Source organism: Grampus griseus (genome assembly GCF_964374135.1).
Source record: "Grampus griseus genome assembly, chromosome: 4".
Lineage (NCBI taxonomy): Eukaryota > Metazoa > Chordata > Mammalia > Artiodactyla > Delphinidae > Grampus > Grampus griseus.
In genome coordinates, this window is record NC_138997.1 from 16,326,481 (window position 1) to 16,348,619 (window position 22,139).

The window sequence follows — 22,139 nt, forward strand, 5'->3', positions numbered from 1 at the left end:
CAAGAAATATATAAATGTATTGTTTTTAGACTCATATTCTCAATACTAATGAATCGTGATTCTCTTTCTTTTTTTTCTTTGAAATGGCTGTTTGTCTTGGAAATGTATAACCTGGGGCTTAAATTATAGAGGTAATCTGGGTGCAAAACATATAATGCAGGTTTTGTGTAAAGAGGCCTTTGAAAATCATTGATTTGAAGTTAACTTTAAACAGTCTAAATATTTTTGGTTTCATATCTCAGCACTAGGTTTAGAATAAAAATTCTTCACTTTCCTGATCAATCAACAAAAGTAAGTCATAAGTAACTGAAAAGGAAGTCTTTACTTGTACCTGCACATGTGTATGTATAAAGTTTTTAACCACAAACCATCCTCTTGGTTGCTGTATTTAAGTCAGTTTACTTTTCAACATTATAATAGATAGAGCTGCAACTTGCTTCAACTTGCAAGTTCTACTTCACTGTTAACCTCATTTCTAATTTTTACTTTTTATATATATTTTTGGAAATGTAGATGTGCCATTAGTAAAGGGCAGTTTTCTTCCATCTTTATTATGCCCCAATGATTTTTATCCAAATTGTATTAGAACTTCTCATCAGGATTTACATTTGCTTGTTTTTATTGTTTCAACTGTATATAATTAATTTGACTGTAGATTAGGTTTTTATGCAGTCCTGTAAATAGGAAATGTTGTACTCTTTATACTATAAATAATATACATACTAATGTAGAGACTGTATATTTTGAATTCTGTGTGTGTTATTTTGACACAGTTTCATCATTAAGTCCTATTTATCAATAAGCTTATTGTCTATAAGGGCCATTTCTTAGGAATAAGATAGACGTGTTATAATCTTCTTAAGAAACCTATTCTTTTTAGTAATTGATCAACATAACTTCAGTTGAGTTACTGCAATTCTTGGCATACATTTCTGGACCTATAATCTATACCAACGTTTTAAACATTAAACTTAAAACTCAGGGGGAAAAAGGTTCTTCAACTTGAGATCTTCTCTCCAGATCTCCATTCTTTGGAGTTTCCATGTGTGTGACCTGAAGAACTTGGAACCATTGAAATTCAAATGTAGGTAGGTAAGTGTTCACACCAGCGCATGCGTTGATTGCCTTATATTTCTTTGTATATGCATCTGTATTGCACCCCCTCAGTGCCTTCCTCTTCCTCCCCATAGATCATGCAGGGCCTGTGTCATCTTGATATTATGTAATTTTGTAATTCTGTATTTTGGTCAGTATTTGTCTGTGTTGTGTGTCAGGAGCAATTTTTAAAAGTCTTCAGACATTTATGACATTGTGCTGTCTAAAGACTGTCTTTCACACATAAGTGTTTGCTGTGTATGGGCCTTGGTTGCATTTTTGTGAATTGTGTTTGTTGAGCTCTGACAACATTCCCTTGGAGTTGCTGGTATTCTTTGAAGGATGCAAAAAGTCTCAGTCTTGAATTATGTTACTTATTTTCTCAAATCTAGAGAATGTGAACTATTTCTGGTTCTAAGGATTTCTTCCAGTTAGTCTTTAATTTAAAAGTCATATTCCTGATACCATTCACAATAGCATGAGTGTCAGCTACTATCCTTTGAAGTCTATTCAAAGCTTTCTTTGGGCAATAAGAAAAAGTGATTCAACTTAATCATTTGCTTCCAGCAATAAGTACTAATACTAATTTATTCCACACAAACAGGACCTCTACTTAACCCTCAAAAAAACTATTTGTTGATAACATAGTAAGTTGTAACTGAAATAGGCAAACAGATCTAATCATGAAATATTTTCCTAGGCTTAAGTAGAATTTCTGCTCACATAAGCAAAATGAGATGTTAAGGTGCTTAATTAATGTTATTTCGCTCAAAATATCTGAGCATCACAATCTAGGATTCCTACTGTGCTTTTAATTTTACATTTTTTCTGTTGTCACATCTGCCAAGCATATCATTGAATTTCAGAATCTCTTTTTCCATATTGTTTTTCCAATTCCTATAAAAATCAGGTAATCTGTTGGCAGTGGTTCTTAAACTTTTGATCTCAGAACTCTTTTAGACACTTAAAAATTACTAAAGATCTCAAAGAATTTTTGTTTATATATATGGGTTATATCTATCAATATTTACTATATTGGAAATAAAAGTGACAGTTTTTAAAATTATTTAGTATTGCATTTTACTATCTTAACCTACCATTATAGGTTAAGGTAAATAGCATGTTTTTGTGAAAAATAACTTTAAAAATTTTTTTAACAATTGCTGAGAACAGCATTTATTTTACTGTGAATGTATGATGGTAAAGAATACAATGACTACTAATACAATTTGGTGCCACTGACTGCGTTCATTCTAATGCCCCAGCAGTTTTGCCCACTAATGTTTTTGTACCATCAGTGCAAATGTCAATACAGTGAAAAAGGCAAATCAAATCTTGGTATTTTTATGAAAGTAGTTTTGACCTGGTGATCTTCTGAAAGGGTTTTGGGGACTCTACTTTGAGAACCATGTTCTAAGATGCTTGCTTATCTCGAAATGAAAATTTGTACCAACCTGTTTAATTTTTTTCCCTCTTCTGGGCCTCCATTATCAAAGGAGAATGACTTGCCTGTAATTGGTATGAACAGATTTTAGAGTTACTTGAGTATAATTTTTGTTTTAGTTACCATCATAGAAATGGATATAAAAGAAAGCACCCAAGTGGTCCAAAATGAGGTCTGTCCATTGGATGACTATATATTTTTCTCTTTACTTGTGTGTGGTATGTGTGTTGTATGTGAGTATACAATCAGTTTGGCTCCTGGGTAGCTTGAAAACACATTTTCATGAAGCAGTGTGATTTTCATGAATTATGGCAATTCACACCATATGCCATTGGGCTATGCTACTTTTTCTGCTGATCTACCACAATTTCAAATATTACTGCTTCAATTTGTATGCCACAGATTGTATGAAACTCTGTAATATTTCTTAACCTTTTGTCCCTCTTATCCCTGGAACCAAAATTCATAATATTGTAAAATTAGAGAGCATTAGAGATGCTAAGTTAAGAGAACATGAAGAATATCTAAGTGGCATTCTCCTGTTGAGTTATCTCCTTCACAAATTTTGTTATTCCTCTAATGTCCCTGGACTGTTGGATTTTTATAGTTTGCACCAATAGTACTGAGGGGGTGTGTGATGCTTACATATATGCAAACACATAGTGGAGTTTGACTTACTCAATGCATGCGCTAGTGCTCACGCTTACGTACCTGAAAATTAATGATTCAGTAGCTCTGCAGTATTTGAAGAGGTAGTCAAAATGAATAAATAAATAAAGTTAAAAATACTGCTAAAGAACAAGAATCTGCAGAGGTGTTCCAATAGTAAGGAACTCTATCTACTGGTAAGTAACCAAAATAATTTCTAATATGGAAAGCTTCTTGGTACATGATCTTTAAAAATACTATAACCACAATACGATATTCTGCCACTATAACACATAGGTATAGTACTATAATAGATATAATATTATAGGTATAACAAGTAATTTGCCTGTAAGATAAGTATTGTGAGTCATTCATTAATTACTAAATTGTAGAGTTAGAAAAAAATATTTAGCATCAAAAGCATAAAAACAAATCATTTAGTTGAATATGTTCTTTTATATCTATCTCCTTTTAGAACAGACTTCATAATTCCATTGTAAATTTTGAAATTGTTTTAGACTATTTGAACTCTAAATGTAAACTTAACTTTGTCTCAGGCCTTGTTTCCTATTCTTGTTTTGGTAATAGGCCCCTTTCTAGTATAGATGGTCCCCACAGCGGAACCAGATAATATCCATAATTACTGTCAGTTTTCAGGGCTGATAAGCCTCTGTTGGCTGTCTCTTCATACTTCACTCTAAAAGCAGTAAAAATTAAGTACAGAGACCTCCGGGCAAGTAATCAGTTGGCATGTGAGACAGCTCAACCTTGCCTTTATGTTCTTTGCTGACGGTTAAGAACTAAGAAGAGTGACAAAGAGATTAGTACGCAAACTCCGTCAAGGGATGCATGCTAAGAGGAAAATGTGTTCTGTAAGAAACAGATTTTTAATCTTTAAATTCCAAGTAGGTAACTAAAAAGAATTTAGAGAAAATTAACTTGAAAATGGCATATAATTTTTAAAAGGAAAAGAAAAAAATGTTGAAGGCATTCCTTTATCTTTAGATGAGCCAGTTATTAACAGTAATAGTGTTTTGCATAGGCATGTGAGTGTTTTTCTTTCTTCTTAGCTTATTCTAAGAGACAGTACTTCTGGTTTTCATTTTGATTTATTTACCTTCAACTCTACTGCTATAGGTATTCTATTATCATTGTTCATGAAGAGCCATGTGGAAAGCCAAGGCATATTAAGTACTTTAAAACCAATTAGTTTCTTAGAAAATGAAGGCAAGCAATGATGACAAAGCCATATTGACCTCATTCTCTTTACCTCTAAGATGATTGTCACTGTTATTAAGTAAAACTTTGAAAAGAAAAATATTTTAAGTGACCAGATTTTTTTTTTCCTTGTTAAAACTACTTTCCTTCCTAACAGTCATCAAAGAACACTCTGCTGCAAATAAACAATAACCTGTGTGTGTTACATACTTTTCATTCTTTATTATGGAGCAACTATCTTTAAGGGATTCTAAGATTTTTTTTGTCTTAATCTTTATTAAAATTGCTTTTTTTCTTACGCTTTTTATATACTCTGTGACTTCCTGTAATGCAAATGTTACTTTGTCGAACCTTTTAACTTAAAAACCAGTGGTAGTGTTTAATTATTTATACGTTTTAAAACCTGCTCTGTAAAGATATAAGATCATGTTTTTTAAAAAAATTAGTGATTTGACATCTTATTTGAATTATTTTCATTTCTAAGTGTCTTTTAATCATTGAAAAGTTTTAAAATTCAACTCTTCTGAACTAATGTCTTAAACATTTTCGAGGCAGTTATATGAGTGGACTTAATCTTGCTTTACTCTAATTGAAGTAGTGTTGAGTTTGCAATAGAGAGAATAAGAGGTGTTTTCTTCTTACTAATGTCCATTTAATACATAAACATTTTTTTTGTGTTTTGTTGTTGTTTTTTTTTTTTACAGATTCCCTTCAAGCTCAGCTTATCAACATGGGTGTTATTCCTACCTTAGTTAAATTACTGGGCATCCACTGCCAAAATGCAGCTCTTACAGAAATGTGTCTTGTTGCATTTGGCAATTTAGCAGAACTTGGTAAGTCCTAGCCATGAGTCAAAAATGTAATAAACTTATTAATGTACTTATAATAAATTTTCCTTTAGAGGTTAACCTGGGAATCTGTTTATATTAGTTTTTTTCTTTTTGAAGCATTGTAGATACATTGTTTCAGTGTTAAAAAGTGTAGATCCAATTACATCTTAGGATTGTGTTGTTTATAATTGGAGCTAGTTTGCTTTCCTAATTGCTTTATGTATTAAGGTTTAAAGTTTATACTTGTATACTATTTAATGAAATTGAATATTTAAAATGATCTCCACTTGACTTTGGTATTCTTAACGTGATGGTCTTAAAATCAAGTATTGTATTTCCAGGCCAAAAATAAGGATCTCATAATTTATTATGTTTTGTATGAACTATTTGCTTATCAGGTGAAAAGGAATCTAGCAGACTAAGGTTCTTCCCTCTCTTTTTACAAAATCCAAAAAAATAATAGAGAACTTTTTCATCAGAATATGTTTGTAACAGAATTTGAAAAAAATATGAGAAATCCTTGAAAATCAGAAGGTGGGCAGAAACAGACCAGTGCAGGCAACACAGCCCAGCCCTAACAGAGGGAGGACTGATGACCCCAGCACCCCCATCTCTTTTCCTTGTTTTATTTTTCTCTATATCATGTATATTACCCTTTCTTCTTTTCTCTCCTTCCTCCCCATAATTCTTGATAGAAAGTTACAACTCCTGGTCTAAATCTACCCCACAACCATGTTCATAATAAATTGTTCATCATGGGGACAGTGAAACCAAATGATGTTTCATCATAGCTAAAATAATAGCTATATCAAATGAGTAAATCAATTCTATTAATATCCCCATTTTATAAATAAATAAACAGAAGCACCAGGACTCTAACCTTGGTTTTTCTAACTGAAAGCTCATCTCCTTGCACACTCACATTAAAATCTTGATTTTAGTACTTTACTTTTGCTTTGACTTCAAGTTAAGGGAATAGGGATTATTTATCGGAGTTAATTTTTAGAAGTCATTTTTATTCAGTGGGTCATCTCCTGGCATTTGTGAATGTTTCTTGTCTTCTCTTCTGCTTTTTTCTTTTTCATACTGTCTCATTATTTCCATCATTCAAGTAAGGCCAAGAATGAAACAACGTTCATTTACCATTTTACAAGTTAGTTTCCATTATTAAAATGGAATGTAGGAGTTTGTGTTTAGTATACTTTGTAGAATTAAGACAAAGTATGTTATAATCCCTGATAATGTCATAACCTTTGTAACAGAGACAGACACCAGTTAATATGAGTTACCTGTGTTAAGGTGTCAGGATTTGTTTGGGAAATTGTATAGACCACCTCGATTCTGCATATAGGGAGACCTGGGTCTGTATTAAAAGATGGATATGCACCCAATTTAGTTTGGCCCAATTCCATACTCTGGTCCCAGCTGTTACTGCCCTTACCCCATATGGAGAAAGAAAGTATAAAAGAGAAATACTTCTTCATTTACTAAGACTTCTAGAGTATATATCATGAGTCTGTTATGCCCATGTAATAGCTAAGTTATACATAAACACTGAAATAAAACATGTATGCCCAGGATACATGTTTTCTCTTTTCAGTGTGGGCTTTATTGCCCGTGAGTTAGCAAATCACCTAGTATTATTTTATGGACACAGGTAAAGATCAAGATCATATCACATTTATATCACACACTTCTGAGTATGGCATATCATTAAATGCTAGAGTTACTTTTTGTCAAAATTTCTTAATAAAAATGTTAAATAGCAGAAATTTGTGTGGTTTTGCTCACTAAAGATATAATATAAAGACAAAATATAAAATAATTAAACAATTGCAAACTATTTCATAATTGGGGGCCAAAAAGGAATGTGCAGCTCTATCTTTTTATTCTCTTTCAGTCCTAGTTTATGTGCACACATAATTTTTCTATATTCACAATTATAGCATTAATCCGATTTTAAAGTTTGCAGATTTATTTAACATTATAGATTAAGCAGAATGGGATTTTTTCCTCTTTTTATTTGGCTCCACAATCTTTTATAAATAAAATTGTCTGCTTAAAATATTAGTATTTGGGGGGTTAGAGATGTTAGAATGAAAATCTGCACTTACTTTCACTCTCTTCTGGAAGACAACTAAAACTACAATAGATTCTTTTTTAAATGCAAAACCATCAAGGAAAAGAAAGCGGGGTTGGTGGGGGGACCAAGTAAAGAGGTTAACACAGAAACTTTTTAGAGCCCGGAAAGAAAAGCAGGCAGTAACTCACTTAGCAAAACTTTGAAATCTAAATCCTGAATTGGAAAACCAAGAACTAACCAGTTTGCTCTTTGGAATCTTCAAAAAGTTTAGGATTTGGTGGCATCAAGATTTCTAAACCTTCTTTCCCTTCCCACACTGTGGTAACTAGCCCTTCCCATCTAAGCAGAAGACTGTGTTTACTCTCTGGAGAGACTAAAAATAGAGGGTTTGTACACTGGGGACATCAGACCAAATGAAGTAAGAGGTACCAGAGTACCATTCTGAACACAGTTAAATGAAGGTAGGTATGCTTAATGGTCCCATTTGTCCTTTAGAACATGGACTTAAAGATGCTTATGTTGGAGTTTCTCTACAAAAGATCCATCTGACCTACAGGGAATCTTCAGTCAACAAGGCCGCTCATAGATTGGCATTGACATATATACACCAATATGTATAAAATAGGTAACTAGGGCTTCCCTGGTGGCGCAGTGGTTGAGAGTCCACCTGCCAATGCAGGGGACACGGGTTCGTGCCTCGGTCCGGGAGGATCCCACACGCCGCGGAGTGGCTAGGCCCATGAGCCATGGCCTCTGAGCCTGCGCGTCCAGAGCCTGTGCTCCGCAGCGAGAGAGGCCACAACAGTGAGAGGCCCGCGTACTGCCAAAAAAAAAAAAAAAATAGGTAACTAATAAGAACCTGCTGTGTAATATATAAATTAAATAAATAAAATAAGGCCACTCCTACTCATAGATCCTAATCAGTTTTTAGATCCCAGTTAATCGGTGGCAGACAAGCAGAGAGGTGACGACAGCCTGTAAATGGAAGATAAATTAAAAAAAAAAGGTAACTCGGAGGAAATAGAAACTATGCAGGATGGGGGTGGGGGATACTCAAACATGCTCAGAGAAATGAGAAAAATGCTGTAATCATGAAACTAACAGGATGCTATTTTTAAAGAAAAGGAACAAATGAAAAAGCTAGAACATTAAAAACAATAGCTAAAATGAAAGCCAATAAAATGTATGGAGAAATATTTATAGATATAAAGCAAAAAACAAGGATATGGAAAGTAGAAGTGAAAATATAGATAGAGGATCAAACGAAGAGTTTTAGAGAGAGGTAAATAGGAGGAAATGGCCAAATAACTCAAGTACCACAAAACTAAAGTATATATTTCTCCAGATTGGAAGAATCTGTCAAATGCCTAGCCTAGCAGATGACAATTAGGCCCCCAGACCATGGCACATCAATGTGAAGTTTTAGAATAATGGGGACAAAGAGAATCTTTTACAGACTTCCAGAGAGAGGGGAAAAAGTTACATAAAAAAGATGGTGAATCAGTAGACGTCAGATGTATCAAAACAACACTGATAACCAGAAGAAAATGGAATATTGTCTTCAAAAATTTGAGGAAAAATTATTTCAAATATAGAATTCTATATGCAAACCATCAGTCAAGTCTGAGGTTACAATAAGGACTTTGTCAAACATGAATGTCTCAAAATTGGTGTCCTACATCTTTCCTGGAAGCCACTGGAAGATGTGTCCCACCAAAACAAGGGATATAAATAATAAGACTACATAGGAATCAGGAAACAAGAGATACAACAGGAAAATAGGAGTTCCTAGTATTATGGTGACATGAGAGCCCCAAATGGCCTATTTTCAAAGAGTAACCAGTCCAGATTGGGGAAATTCTTTACGAGATGAAATTGATTGAGCACCTAAAGTGAACGAGCTTATTAAGAGAAAACTAGACAACTGACAGAGTGTGGAGTTGAACTAATGTAAGTACATTGAAAACTAAGTAAATGAGAAAAAAAAATTTCCTGGGAAATAAAAGTAATTCCAGGGCAAATGAAATAGTGTATCATTGAAACACTAATTATTGAAATAACCAAAAGTACAGTATAATTACAGTGAGAAGATGGAGGGTATTGTGGAGACAAGAAGAAAAGAAAGCTAGTGCTTCATCTCTCATAGTGGGAAGTCAATCAAAACTTAATATAAATACATTATTTAAAGATTTGGAGGTAAATACCAGTGAATTAGCTAAAAGAGCTTTATGCGCTTATTTTTGAAGAAGAAATGGGCAAGGGGTACTCGATTCTGCCGGTAGTGTAAGTATTAGGACTAACTCTTTAAACTCATATATAATTTTGATTAAAAAAAAAAGAAATCCCTTAGGAAATAAACCTTCTTGCTAAAGGTCTGTTAAGGATCCATGGCATTTAATCCAAATATAATGTCCAAGTCATAATTCACACTATCTTTTCTCTGTATCCACCTGCAGGATAAGTACAGGTTTTTTTCGTTAATTCCTATGTTAATCATAGTGCCTTGTTTCCTTGTGCTGGCGAATGACATGAATTACTTAGCAGCAGTGATTTGGTTTCAGTTTAATAAGTAGAAGAATAAAATATGGATTGGAAAAAGTGCTAGAACTATTATTTTTTGAAAAGAATAATAGCACATAACTAGATAAATGATGTCTATTTCACCTGTGATTTTATGTTTCATTTTATTTGAAGAATTGTCTGAAACAGAGGAGTAACCACCAGCGTTAAATCATTCCTATTTAAATCAAACTAACCTCCTTTTAGGGTAAGGTGGGCTGACGTTTGTAAACTATGATTTCTGAGGGTTTAGGTAGCCTATCAGAAAAGACACTTCACCCACACTCCTTTTTTTGTGGCACTAAGGAATCCTTACAAGTCTTGGAGTGGATTCTCATCATTTTGGCATAGATGTGGTACATGTGCCAAAAGCAGTGTAACAGTAGAGTGAATCAAAACTGTATTAAGCCATATAAAATTTTATGTTTCTCCATTTTCTTTTAAAGTTGAATTTGTAATATTTTTTATTTGACATTGGCAGAGATTTACCAGAGACTAGAGAGCAGAATATCGCTCTTACATTCATTTACTTGTTCTTTCAGTCACACGTTCATGCAATCAATAAATTTCTTTTGAACACCTGCTCTCTACTGGGCACTATACTGTACACTGTATTTATGGTAGTTAAAATACTATACACTGTCCGTGCCCTCAAAGAACTTATAGTTTAGTGGGTGAGATGGAAATTTATTTTTTAAATGAATTTACAAATAAATAAGCATATAATTTTAAATTATGATAATTGCTAGTATGAGAAAGTACTTGAACAGGGTAAGGAACTAATTTAAATGACAGGCATCGACTCTAGGTGGGAAAGAGCATTTTCAGACAGTCAAAATTTCAAAATATTTATCTCCTATACACAGTACATAGAAGCTTTCTCAGGAAGCTGCTGGAGGATGCCTCCACCAAAACTAAAAATGTGAAGGTGAGAGGACATAGATAATAGAGTATCTGATACAGGAGGGAGAAGAAAGCATCCATCAAGGTGATGAAAAAGGAATTCCAGGATGTCAGCTGTGTCCCACAAACATGGAGAGCAACCAATCTAGGCTGGATTTGGTCAGAATTCTCTGAAAGAAACTTCTAGATAAATTGATAGGATATCTGATGCGCAAAAGAAACTGAGAAGAGGCTTGGAGAGAAATGGAATGGATTCTGGTTGTATTTTGGAGGTAGACTGATAGACCTTGGTTATTCTTTGGCTGTACAGTTGAGTGAGAACAAGTGAGCAGTGACCCCCAGGTTTCTGCCCGCATGGCAGATGGCTAGGTGGCATGTTCCTTCACTAGATTATGGAAGTCTGGAGGAAGAACAGATTTCAGGGGAGTATCAGAAGTCCACTTTAGACATGGAGTTTGGATGCTAGAGAGAGATTCAAATGGAGACGTCAAATGGCCAGTTAAATAAATAGCCTGGAGTCCAGAAGAGGGCTAGAGATATGATTATATAAGCATCAACATATAGGTGCTATTTTATGCTATGGAAGAAGTTAGATTGCCTAGGGTGAGAGTAAGGCTCAAAAAGGTGAGAAGGCAAAGGATCAAGTCCCAAGGAACCACAACAGAATGTATAGAGATCTGGTGCAGGAGGAGGAGCCAGCAAGGGAGACCGCAGAATGGAGAGGTGGGCCAAACTAGTCTGAGCTGGGTTTAGGAATGCATGTGAGTTGAGAAAGGAAAGACAGTGTATGTAGACAATGCTGTCAAGAAATTTGTTTGTGAAAGGGAACAGATTGGATGGTAGTGAATAAAAGTGGTGTAAAGGGAAGGTGTTTGTTTTTAATATTGCTATTTTTCTGTGAGAAATATTAAAGCACATTTAAACGGTGAGGATGAGGCTCTAGAGTGAGAGGCTGGAGATGGTGAAGAGGAAGAGGGAATGAGGAATTGGCCTTTGATAGAAAAACTTGTTAGGGGCTTCCCTGGTGGCGCAGTGGTTAAGAATCCAACTGCCAATGCATGGGACAGGGGTTCAAGCCCTGGTCCGGGAAGATCCCACATGCTGTGGAGCAACTAAGCCCGTGCGCCACAACTACTGAGCCTGCGCTCTGAAGCCCACAAGCCACAACTGTTGAGCCCACGTGCCACAGCTACTGAAGCCTGCACGCCTAGAGCCCCTGCTCTGCAACAAGAGAAGACACTGCAATGAGAAGCCCGCGCACCGTAACGAAGAGTAGGCCCCGCTCACCGCAACTAGAGAAAGCCGCACGCAGCAAGGAAGACCCAAGGCAGCCAAAAATAAATTTTAAAAATACATAAATTAGAAAGGCATGTCAAGAAGAATGCAAAAGTATACCACCGTATTGGTGTAAAGACAAGTCACCTTTAATTCATCCATGTAAAATGCAGTCTGTTACGAGTAATTTTTCTTCTTTGACTAAAAGCCTTGAAACTATGAATTTATAACAGTAATTTTACTGTTGCTATGATTACCTATATGTTATGCTAGTGAACATTTATTTTATAGCCTTGAATAAAATTGGGCCAGAACATTTTCTTTGAAGACTTAGATGTTTTTCCTCTTCAGGGGCATTTAAAAAAATGGTTTTGATTGTTCCTGTATTTGAAGAGTGTTTGTACTTATCAGTAATGGTAAAAAATGACCAAATATTGAAGGTAATAGAAAACAGTTTCTGGGCTTAATTTTGTTTGCTTACTCTAAATTTTCCTCTTGTTTTTTGCAGAGTCAAGTAAAGAACAGTTTGCCAGTACGAACATTGCTGAAGAGCTGGTAAAACTCTTCAAGAAACAAATAGACCATGATAAGAGGGAAATGGTGTTTGAGGTTCTTGCTCCATTGGCAGAAAACGGTGAGAAAATAAATGCATCTCTTGATTTTTGATCACGTAGGCTCTTTCCATTTTTTTCTAATATTATTTAATTGCCAGCTATTTAACTCAAAATTCTTTTTTTTTTATTAATGATGTGATAAGTTTTATTTGGGGTATCTCTAACTTCAGCTGCATTATCTACTGCCTAACTATATCTACATTGGCCAAAGCTACTTTCCAAGTTTCTTTGATTTTATAATCTTGGCAAAGATGGTTCTGTAGCTTACACATTCTTATGCCAATCTGGAACAGGCAGCCAGTAGGCTGAACTCCACTTATGTACCCTTGCAGGGCAAAAAGGTCATAAAAGTTGGAGTACCAGGCCTACCAACAGTGTGAACACTGGTAAACTATTTCTGTCTTTGAGCAAAAAATCTTAAGGGATACACTCTAGGAATAAGAGGGAACCAGAGTAAGCAAACCATCCCATACAAATAATTTTTCAAATACAGTGTCTAGCACACAATCAAAGAGGACCAGACACATGAGGAGACAAGACATTGTAAGCAAGAATCAGCACAAAGAACAGGAAACAGCAGCAAATCTCCAGATACTGGAATTATTAGACTTTGACTCAAAACAGGTATGCTTATTATGTTCAGAGAGTTAAAAACAAGCTTAAAATTTTTAGAAGGAAACTAGAAACTATAAAAAGTGGAATGAATAGCAGATTTGAAAAAGAAGCAATTGGAAATTCCTGAATTGAAAAATACAACCAAAATTAAGAACCTAATAGGGCTTCCCTGGTGCTGCAGTGGTTGAGAGTCCACCTGGGGACATGGGTTTGTGCCCCGGTCCAGGAAGATCCCACATGCTGCGGAGCGGCTAGGCCCATGAGCCATGCCGCTGAGCCTGCACGTCTGGAGCCTGTGCTCTGCAATGGGAGAGGCCATAACAGTGAGAGGCCCGTGTACCGCAAAAAAAAAAAAAAAAAAAAAATTAAGAACCTAATAGATGAGTTTAACAGCAGATTAAATATAGCTGAATTAGAGAACCAGTGAACTGGAAGATAGATTGGAAGAAAATCCAGAATGAAATATAGAGAAATAAAAGACCCAATATACATAAGAGAGAATAAGAGGTACAGAGTATAAAGTGAGAGGGTCTCATATACATTTTTTGGAGTCCTAGAAGGAGGGCAGATGGGAGGGCAGAAGTTTGAAGAAATTTTGTCAGAACCCTTACCAGAAATTATGAAAGATATCAAAGATTCAAGAAGCCCAATGAATTTAAAACATGATAAAAAGAAATACACATTTCGATACATCATATTGAAATTGCAAAAAAAAAAAAGACAAAAGTTTTAAAAGTAGCCGGGAAAAATATAGATTACCTTAAAAGAGGCAAAAGTTTGACAACTAACTTCTCGACAGTAGCAATGAAAGCCAGATGACAAATATCTTCTGTGTGCCGAAAGAAAATAAATTCAATCTAAAATTCTAAACCCAGTGAAAATACCCATCAAAACTGAAAGCAAAATGAAGATATTTTCAGGTTAGAAACTGCGAAAGTTCACCACCAATACACCCTTACTAAAGGAAATTATGAAGGATGTTTGTTAGAAAAAAGGAAAATGATTCCAAAAACAAAAGGAAACTGACTCCCGAAGGAAGGTTATAGGTACAAGGGAGGAGAAGGAAGCAAAATAACCCAGTAAATATGTGTGTAAACTCATGAACATTGAATATATAAAATAATAAAAATAATTCACTGTGAAGTTTAAAATGTATATGTGTATTATCTAAAATACACCACAGAATGAGTGTATAAATCTGGAGGGAGGTAAAAGTAGTTAAAGAGTCCCAAAACCCTTGTACTACATGGAGGAAAGTACTATTAGATTCTGGTGAATAAATGATTTCAAATTTTAAGGTGAACTAAAATAATTTTTAAAACCAGTGTGTAACTACCAAACTAATGGAAGGATTTATGGAAAGATTTTTTTTGTTTTAATACCCCATCAATCCTAATTAACAGAAGAGCAGAGAGAAAAGGGAACATGGAACAGGGGGTAAAAATAGGGCAGAAAAAATAAGCTAGATTTATGACACAGTATTTCATTAATTACATTAAATGTATGTGGCCTGAATGCTTTAGTTAAAAGACTAATCATTAACTGATTTTTTAAAAACCAGCTTTTTTTTAAACAAGCAACGCTTCTTAAGTATGAGGAGATTTAAAAGGTTGAGATTAAAAAGATTGGAAAAAATATACCATTCAAACCTAAAAAAGGCTGAGGTAGTCATATTAATATCAGATAAAAGAGACTTTAATATTAAAAGACTTGGTAGAGATAAAGAAGGTGACTTTATCATGATAAAAGGTCCAATTCTTGGAAGCTATAAAAATGTACATTATGTCAAAAGATATGAAGCAAAAATATTCAGAACTATGAGGTGCCCTAAATATCCACAAAAATCATTATAGAACAAACATTAAAAAATAGGAATATAGAAAATGTGGGCAACATGATTAAGAAAATTGATTTAATGGACGTATTTTGGAACACTGCACCCTGCTTCAGAGCCCTTTCTTTTCAAGTACATATGAAACATTTAAAACATGTATACTGATGGGAAAAATATCAAAGGATTGCAATCTTAAGAGTATGTTCTCTGATCTAAGTGAATTACAATAGTAACTAATAATAAAAAGATAACTAGGAAATCCCCATTTGTTTAGATATTAAGAAATACACTTCAGATACCTTGGAGGTCAAAGAAGAATCATGAAGAAAATTAGAACATTTTTCTAATAATGAAAATGAGAACACTATCTCAAATCTTGTGTGTTGCAGGTAAACCCATACTTAGAGGGATTTTTTTTTTCACTGTAAATGAATAGAAAAGGAAAAAGCTAACATCAGTGAGCTCAGTATTAATCTCAGGAATTGAGAGAGGGAAAACATATATGAAACCCAAAGAAATTACAATAGAAGGAAGGAAATACAGGAACTGAAATTAATAAAATAGAATATATGTAATGCAATATAAGCATATACTTGCCTATGTTGAGTCTGAAAAGACATCATAAAACTGGTAAATCCCTAGTAGGATTAATCAGGAAAAAAAAAGAGAGAAAGCACAAATAACCAAAATCAAGAAAACAGAGATCTCACTACAGATCTTAAAGATATTCGGAGAATGTTATGAAAATTTGATGCCAATACATTTTCAAGTATGGGTGATACAGAATAGAAAAGCTGAGTAATCTTATCTTAATTTTTTTCCAGAATAGGAAAAGCAGATATACTCACCAATATATTTTGTGAAGCTAATAAAATACCAACAAAGACAATACAAGAATAAAATTTAAAGGCCAGTCTCACCATGAGCATAGATCCAAAATTCCCATAAACTTTAGCAAACAAAATCCAATAATATATTTAAAAATTCATCATCATACCAAATTGGATTTATTCTAGAAATATAAAGTAGTTTAGTATTCCAAATGCAATCAATATAATTCATCACATTAAAACTTAATAAAGGGGAAAAAATCATATGATCTTGTCATTCAGAAAAAGCATTTTAGAAGATTAACCATCCTTCCATGATTTTTAAAAACTCTTTGCAAACCATCACTAGAAGAGAATGAAAAGAATATATAACCAGAAGCCTATAGAAAGCATCATACTGAGTGGTATAACAAAAAGCATTTCCTTTTAAGATTGGGAATAGGAAAGGTCATCCCCATTTTTATTTCTTATTGTATTGTAGGAACTATCCAGTGCTGTAGAGTAAAAAAGAAAGAAAAGATATAGGAAAGAAAGAAATAAAACTATCATTATTCATAGATATGATTATGTATATCAAAAATATACTGGTGGTGCAGTGGTTGAGAGTCCACCTGCCGATGCAGGGGACACAGGTTCGTGCCCCAGTCCGGGAAGATCCCACATGCTGCGGAGGGGCTGGGCCCGTGAGCCATGGCCACTGAGCTTGCGCGTCCGGAGCCTGTGCTCCGCAACGGGAGAGGCCGCAACAGTGAGAGGCCCACGTACCGCAAAAAAAAAAAAATATATATATATATATATATAGATTAATTTTTAAAATTAGAATTTGGTTGGGTTGCCAGGCAAGACAAAGAAAAACATCTAAAAACCAAAGCATTGTATTTTTACATACCAGCAAAAACAGAAAATATATTTTTAAAAATACACTGTTTACTATAGTATAAAAAATGAAATATTTAAGGGAATTCCCTGGTGGTCCAGTGGTTAGAACTCCTTGCTTCCACTGCCAGGGACCTGGGTTTGACCCTTAGTCACGGAACTAAGATCCTGCAAGCAGTGCGGCGTGGCGAAAAAAAAAAAAAGGAATACTTAAGAATGGACTAATAAAAGATGTGTAATCTAAACAAGGTCTCTCTCCTTGTAGCCTTCTTCCTTAGCCCTTCCCTACCACTGTCTTCCTCAGGCACACCATTTACCAGAGGATTTGACTTTAATGCATGTAATAGATGTGTTTGTGTATGCTTATGTGAAATTGTATTGATATAGTTTCATGAATGTATCTGTTTATAATTTACACAAGTGACATTTTTCTATAAGTTTCCTTGTATTCTTAACTTTTGTTGCTCAACAATATGTTTTAAGAGTTATGCATAACATTCTGTTATATAAGCCTACTTCACTTTAATTATTTATTCTATTTATTCTTAGTTGTCAACAACCCTCATATCCAGCAAATACTGGATTTCATTGTTCATTTCTTCTTTGCTAGTTGTTCGAAAGCAAGTGTTTCATTTGATTGAACTTACAAATGGAGAGATGACCCATAGTCATTATCCCAGACAGCATTCCAATTCTGCAGAAACCAATACTGACCCAGACAAAGAAATTATTGAAGCCATTGGGTAAAACACATAGATCTGTGTGCCATTTCTTTATGAAGATACCACATTTTGGATTTCTCTTTTTGGGAAATCTAGAGGTTGTGTTGCAATTTCAAGAAGAGTGTGGGACTGTATGAGACAATGACAGTCTTTTAACAGATACAGTTTTGGTGTTATTCTTTTTTTTTTTGCGGTACGTGGGCCTCTCACTGATGTGGCCTCTCCCGTTGCGGAGCACAGGCTCCGGACGCGCAGACCTAGCGGCCATGGCTCACGGGCCTATCCGCTCCATGGCATGTGGGATCTTCCCGGACCGGGGCACGAACCTGTGTCCCCTGCATTGGTAGGCAGACTCTCAACCACTGTGCCACCAGGGAAGCCCATTTTGGTGTTATTCTTTTTAAAAAAACTTTTCCAGTTTAAGCAATAAATGGTTAGAATTGTTACTTTTTAATGTCATCTTGGAAATACCATCAAATGAAATTTGAAAAAAATAAATAAATAAAAAATGTGCAAGGAAACTGTAGAAAGTCATCAAGAGAAATTAAAATCTAAATAAGTGCAAAGCTATATCACTTCCACAGATTGGAAACCTTGATTTTGTAATGATCTTATATCTCACCATATTGATTTGAAGACTTATGGCAGTTCTCATCAAAATCCCAAAGACCAAGAGTAGCCAAGATACTGTGAAAAAGACTAAGGTAGCAGAACTGATTTTATTGCATAACAATAATAAAACTTCATTCTGATAAAACTGTAGTATTTAAAAGACAATGTGGTATTGGTTCAAAGATGGACAAGAAGACCAGTGGAACAGGATAGCCCAGAAACAAATGGATGCATTAGTAGATGTTTATTTTACTAAGAAAAAAAGGTGTCACTGCAAAACTATATTGAAAGGACAATCTTTTTAATAAACAGTGCTGGGAATGGAAAAAAAAAAACTGTTGGAGACACTCATACAATCCCACTTAATACTATTTTTATTCTTTAAATTTTTTAAAATTTTTATTTATTTTTGGCTGCGTTGGGTCTTCGTTGCTGCGCATGGGTTTTCTCTAGTTGTAACGAGTGGGGGCTACTCTTCATCGTGCTGTGCGGGCTTCTCATTGTGGTGGCTTCTCTTGTTGTGGATCATGGACTGTAGGTGCGCAGGCTCAGTTGTGGCTCGTGGGCTCTAGAGCGCAGGCTCAGTAGTTGTGGCGCATGGGCTTAGTTGCTCAGCAGCACGTGGGATCCTCCCGGACCAGGGGTTGAGCCTGTGTCCCCTGCATTGGCATGCGGATTCTTAACCACTGCAGCACCAGGGAAGTACCAATACTATTTTTTAAATTTCATTTCAGATAGATTATTGACCTGAATGTAAAAGTTGAAACAAGAAAGTTTATCTTAAAATAGGAGAATATCATCACAGCCTTGGAGTACAGAAAGTTTTCTTAAGTCACAAAAAGCTGTAACTATAAAGGAAAAATTTATAAATTTTGTTATTTTAAAAGGAAAAACTTTTATTCCTCAAAGGACACCATTAAGAGTGAAAAGCATGACAGTAGATGAGAATTTATTTACAACACATGTAACCAACAGAGGGCTGATGTGTACAATATATAGAAAAACTCCCTCAAATCATTAAGAAAAATGTACAAAACCCAGTGGGAAAATGTGCAAACGATTTAAGAAGGCAAAAGATAAAATCCAAGTGGCTAATAAACACATGAAAATATGCTCAACTCATTAAAAATCAGGAACTGCAAAATAAAACCACAATAAAATACCACTGTATACTCACCGGAAAGTGATAATACCAAGTGTCGATGAAGGTGTGGAACAGTGGAAACTCATTAAGTGCTGATGGGAGTGTAAATTGGTACAATTTGGAGAACAGTATCTACTGAGTTGGAGATATGCCTTCCCTGTGAGCCAACAATTCCGCTGTTAGGTGTATACCCAGAAATGGGTACATGTGCACCAGGAGCCATTACAAGAATGTTCATAACAGCATTATTTATAATAATGAATAAATGGAAACAACTCATATCCATTAACAGTAGAATAAATAAATTATGGTATATCCATATTATGGAAAAATACACAGTTTTGAAAGAATGAAGACAGCTATAACCAATAGTGTAGATAATCTTATAATAAACATATTAAAAGGAAAAAGCCAACACTGAAAAATACATATTTTACGATTCCATTTATATGAAGTTACAAAAAAGCTAAAATTAACTATAGTTTTTAGGAATGATTATTTGGTGAAACTATAAAAGTATGGATGTGATTACCTTAAAAAGCATGGTGATTTGAAAGGGAGGGATAAGTGATAGAAAAAAGTAAAGCACAGAGGGGCTTCCAGGGTTGTTGGCAATGAATTTCTTGATCTAGGTGATAGTTACACAGTTATTTACTTAGTAATAATAATTGATTAAGAGTAACGTATATTTTATGCACTCTGCGGCATTTGTGGGCTTTTTTTCACCACTTAGAAAAGATTTTCAAATACACATTTATACACATATACTTGTACATATATATGATACATGTATGTACATATATGTACGTATATATGCAAACGGTGGTGATAAAGATAGATGTCCTTGGGCAGAATGGTATTGATCAATGTGTGCTGGGCTGTCTGCTTTGGCAGAATGCCTCATTAATCCTTTTTAATAAGGCAATTTAAGACTCCCACATATATATGTGATTACAGTTAAACTGTTGAGAGGAAAGATCTGTAAACTTTAATCCTGACACATTTTAAATCTTCTGAACGCCTTAGATCTTATTCTTTAGGAAGAAATTTATTTTTCCTCTCATTTGGTGGTTTGGCCAAATAGGAAATTTTCATTGTGACCTTCAGTCAGTTTTATGCCAGAGAATGACCTGTACCCTTCCTTGCAATATTTCAAAATAACAGTGTTTTTCTCTCTTATTTGTTTTGTCCTCCACTATTTTCACTTGTGTTTTATAACTGTGTTGTGGATTGAATGATACTTTTGAAAACTTGTTTCTGGACTAGCCTTAGCATATCATCCTTGGTTTTCCTTGTATGCAAAGGAGAGTGATTCCAACATTTAAACTGGGATTTGTATAATTCAAGGTTTTTTGTATTTTTAAGGCTTTTTCATTGTGGCTTTCAATTCTAGTCGCCACACATTTCTACTTCTGTCATTCTGTAACCAAGGAAACTCCCTACTTTCAGCATGGCACAGTGCAAGTATACCTTTTAAAAAAATATTACAGGTTGAATATTCTGTGTATTCTGAAATAATATGCTAAAGAATATCAGCGATCCTAGTGATAGAAAAAAGCCAAACTTTTACACATTAAAATTGTCTGAAAGAACAAGTCTTAAGTATGAAAACAGTCTTTCCAAATAAAAAAGTTTCTTCCAAATAAAAAACTTGAACTGCCATTGCTGTAGATATGTGCATATACAGCTTAGGGAAACTGAAGACTAAAATAAAATCCAACTAGAAAATAAAATTTAAATTAAATTTATGTGTAACAAATATATTTCTGAGGTCAGTTGATCAGCATTTATCTTAAGCAGTATCAAATATACCCAAAATATTTAAGTAGGCCAATTTAGGTTAAAACACAAAGATGAATGAGGTATATTGGGGGAGACAGATATGGATGCAAATATAAAATCTTCAACGAAGTAAGTTCTATAATGAAAGAATATTTAAGATATTAGTGGTGCAAACAATATCGATTTGATAGGCTCACAGAGTTTGCTATGAAGATAATTTTAAAAAATATAATTGGTATGTAAATTCTGTCTCTAAAATTCCTTAGTTTGTGAGTTATCCATTAGAAAACTTGAAAGTTATTTGTTTCTTTCAGCTTTTATTATGAAAATTTAAAAACCTATTCAGGGGCTTCCCTGGTGGTGCAGTGGTTAAGGATCCGCCTGCCAATGCAGGGGACACGGGTTCGAGCCCTGGTCCGGGAAGATCCCACATGCTGTGGAGCAACTAATCCCGTGCACCACAGCTACTGAGCCTGCGCTCTAGAGCCCACGACCCACAACTGCTGAGCCCACGTGCCACAACTACTGAAGCCCACGTGCCTAGAACCCGTGCTCCGCAGCAAGAGAAGCTACCACAATGAGAAGCCCGTGCACCACAACGAAGAGTGGCTCCCGCTCACCACAACTAGAGAACGCCTGCACACAGCAAGGAAGACCCAACGCAGCCAAAAATAAATAAATAAATAAATTTATTTTTTTTAAAAAAAAACAACCTGGGCTTCCCTGGTGGCGCAGTGGTTGAGAGGCTGCCTGCCGAGGCGGGGGACGCGGGTTCGTGCCCCGGTCTGGGAGGATCCCGCATGCCGCGGGGCGGCTGGGCCCGTGGGCCATGGCCGCTGGGCCTGCGCGTCCGGAGCCTGTGCTTCGCGGCGGGAGAGGCCGCAGCAGTGAGAGGCCCGCGTGCCGCAAAAACAAACAAACAAACAAAAAAAAACAACCTATTCAGATGTAGAGAGATTGTAGTATAATGAACCACCATGTACCCATCACCCAAGAAAGCTTCAAATTAATGAAAACCTGAAACGCTTTTTAAAAACATGACTTTCAAGTTCAGA

The 22,139-nt window shown here is 35.1% G+C and overlaps 1 protein-coding gene across 1 annotated transcript in view; it reads left to right on the forward strand.

The window, feature by feature from the left end:
- RAP1GDS1 (Rap1 GTPase-GDP dissociation stimulator 1) overlaps window positions 1-22,139 on the forward strand; it is a 154,339-nt gene that overhangs the window by 107,714 nt on the left and 24,486 nt on the right. The window contains exons 6-7 of the mRNA XM_082653768.1: window positions 5,110-5,238; window positions 12,564-12,689. Of these exons, the coding sequence (XP_082509894.1) occupies window positions 5,110-5,238; window positions 12,564-12,689 (255 nt within the window). The remainder of the gene's footprint in view (window positions 1-5,109; window positions 5,239-12,563; window positions 12,690-22,139) is intronic.